Source organism: Nicotiana tomentosiformis, chromosome 4 (genome assembly GCF_000390325.3).
Source record: "Nicotiana tomentosiformis chromosome 4, ASM39032v3, whole genome shotgun sequence".
In the NCBI taxonomy this organism is placed as follows: Eukaryota; Viridiplantae; Streptophyta; class Magnoliopsida; order Solanales; family Solanaceae; genus Nicotiana; species Nicotiana tomentosiformis.
The window spans coordinates 23,914,277-23,916,794 of NC_090815.1; the positions used below are offsets into that span (position 1 = coordinate 23,914,277).

The following is a 2,518-nucleotide window of genomic DNA, read 5'->3' on the forward strand; positions in this document are numbered from 1 at the left end:
TATTCAAATTTTGAATTCGCCTTTAAAAATATATTCTGAAAGTGTTGTTTCACACGTTTGTTTTCGACTAAAAAGTTGTTTTACACATAGATGATTTTAATCCGTCGCGCCTTTAAAAGGCTGTTTTTTAAATAGTAATAACAGTGATGGCATGATATTTATGTGCAAATTATTAAATTCCTATTACCAAAATATCTCCTGTAACCGACGAAAAAAGAGGGCAGAGAGAAGGGGAAAGAGCTAAAGTCATTCTAATTTATCTGAGAAAGAAAGTGAGGGTGGGGAGGTGTGAGGGGGGTTGAGTAGCGTTTTCGATTTTAAGTTAATTAATTTGTAATATATCACTTACCTTTTCCAGAAATTAGATTTGTATCCATTAAAAAGTTAATTAACAGAAAATATCAAATTTTCAACTTGAACTTTGAATTTTGCATATTCAAATATGGAATATTTGAAGTTGAGTTATGTGTATTTGGAAGTTGAAGACACGTATGACAAAAAAAATAAATTTTTGTGAGTGAGAACTTTGAAAACACATTTCAAATTTTTGACACAAATTAATTCTATGGACCGTTGCTAACCATGCCACGATATTACCAAAAAAAAAAAAATGCCACGTAGCTAATTTAGCACATAGCTGAATATTAAAATGTTTCAATAATTCAACCTTAACTAGTTGTTAATTTGACTTAGGCCTATTGAACAGTTTAAGTAAATTGTACACATTATTAAAAATTAAATTCGATTTCTAGTACTAGTAGATGAGTCAAATTAGGAATCATCTAATGCTGAAATTTGAAAAGAGCCAGGCATTTCTGATTTCTCTTCTAATATAGCATCCACCCAAATTTTTGAAACATCCTTTGGAAGTTATCAAAGTGTCTTTTGGTTACCAAAAAAGAAAAGTATCTTTTGGGCATTTTGACTTCTCCACTAATCCAACTGAATGTTAACACATAAGCCTTATTAATACCGCAAACTTCCTCATCATATGGTCAATTAGCAATCATGACGATCTTATAAGATTTACGCTCCACTCGTATTATAATTAAAATTTAATTGATTGTTAATAAAATATTCTCTCCTCCTAATTTAATTGTTGCTTCAACTCTTTTTACGTCATATTAAGAAAAATAATAAATACAAAAATATAGTTTATTAAATTACCCCTATTAAATGCCTTTTGAGAATTCAATAGTATTGAAATAAACTACTACTTTTAATATTAAGGGTATAGTTAAAAATAATTATCAAATTAGTCTTACATTCCTAAAGTGATAATTATTTTGGGACAAATTTTTTAGGACAGTTAAAACTGGGCGGAGGGAGTATTATTTTCTTTTTCGTGTTATCAATCATCATTGTACTAGTTATACCTAATTGATTTTTAGGTAATCTCATCATCATTATATATATAATATTCTAATTGTCAATGTATAAATGTCAAATTTCTTGTATGAAATAACGGAGCTTTGTCCTTTTTTGAGTGGGAAATTTAGTAATGAAATTAAGAAGGGCATTTTCGGCAATCAAATCTGATATAAATCTCTTCGTAGATTTGGTTCACCAAAAGGAGCCATTTTGCATTAATTCAAAAACACAACCACCGTCTAGTATTTCGTTTTCACATTATTAAATTAAAAAAAAAAAAAGGAGACAATAATATCTTTAAAACAAGTATATAAAAATCTGGGAAAAACAGTGACTAGCGAACAAACCATTAACCATGTCCTTTTCATCAATCCTTTTCTAGATATAAATACAACCCCATACGTTTAGAACTTCCCAACTAACAAAAACAGAGAAGAAACTAGCTAGAGAGAAAGATTAGGAGTTTTAGTATCCAAAAGTCTGGTTTTAATTTTTCTGTCAAGCTTTTGCAAAAACAAGAGATGGAGCAGAAAAAGGGAAACATCAACAACAACAAAGTTGAAGAAGAAGGAGATATGGGAGTTATAGTCCATAGCCAAGTAAGAAAGATTAGACAAGAAATGGAGAAAATCAAGCACCCTTCTCTGCAGCAGACGGAGATGACCGGAAAAAAGCAGCAACACCGATCAAGATCGCCGCTGGGATTAGCTCAAAGGCCTATTTCTGTTGGAAGCTGATGATACTTTTAATTTTTCTTTCTTAAATCTGCTCTTCCTTTTGTTAGCTTCTTCATCTTTTTAATTTTCTCTTTAGCATGTATATATACATATATATATAGGATGTTTTGAGTAGTCTTAATTATCTCTTGTCTTGTGTTTGTATTTGATATTTTCGCCTCAAATCTTAATCATCGTGTGTTCAAATCCATTGATCCGCTAATTTGAAATTTCCGCTTCAAAAAATGCTCCTTCTCAAGGAACACTTTATTTCGTCAAACCCGTCACTTCTTATTAAGGGTAGAAAAAACTTTATTATTTCATCGCATCTTTTGTTACTCCTGTCTCTCTATTTCATATTTCAAATTTTGCGCTATATTTATATTAGAAGAAGCGGATCCAAATGGATTTAACCTTCAACATCTTTAGAT

General features: G+C 30.4%; 1 protein-coding gene across 1 annotated transcript; it reads left to right on the top strand.

Annotated features, from left to right (window-relative positions):
- Positions 1-1,767: 1,767 nt before the first annotated feature.
- Positions 1,768-2,229, top strand: LOC104098309 (uncharacterized). Its single transcript, XM_009605005.4, has one exon. The coding sequence runs from the start codon at positions 1,893-1,895 to the stop codon at positions 2,106-2,108; it is 216 nt and encodes a 71-aa protein (XP_009603300.1). The 5' UTR covers positions 1,768-1,892; the 3' UTR covers positions 2,109-2,229.
- Positions 2,230-2,518: the final 289 nt, after the last annotated feature.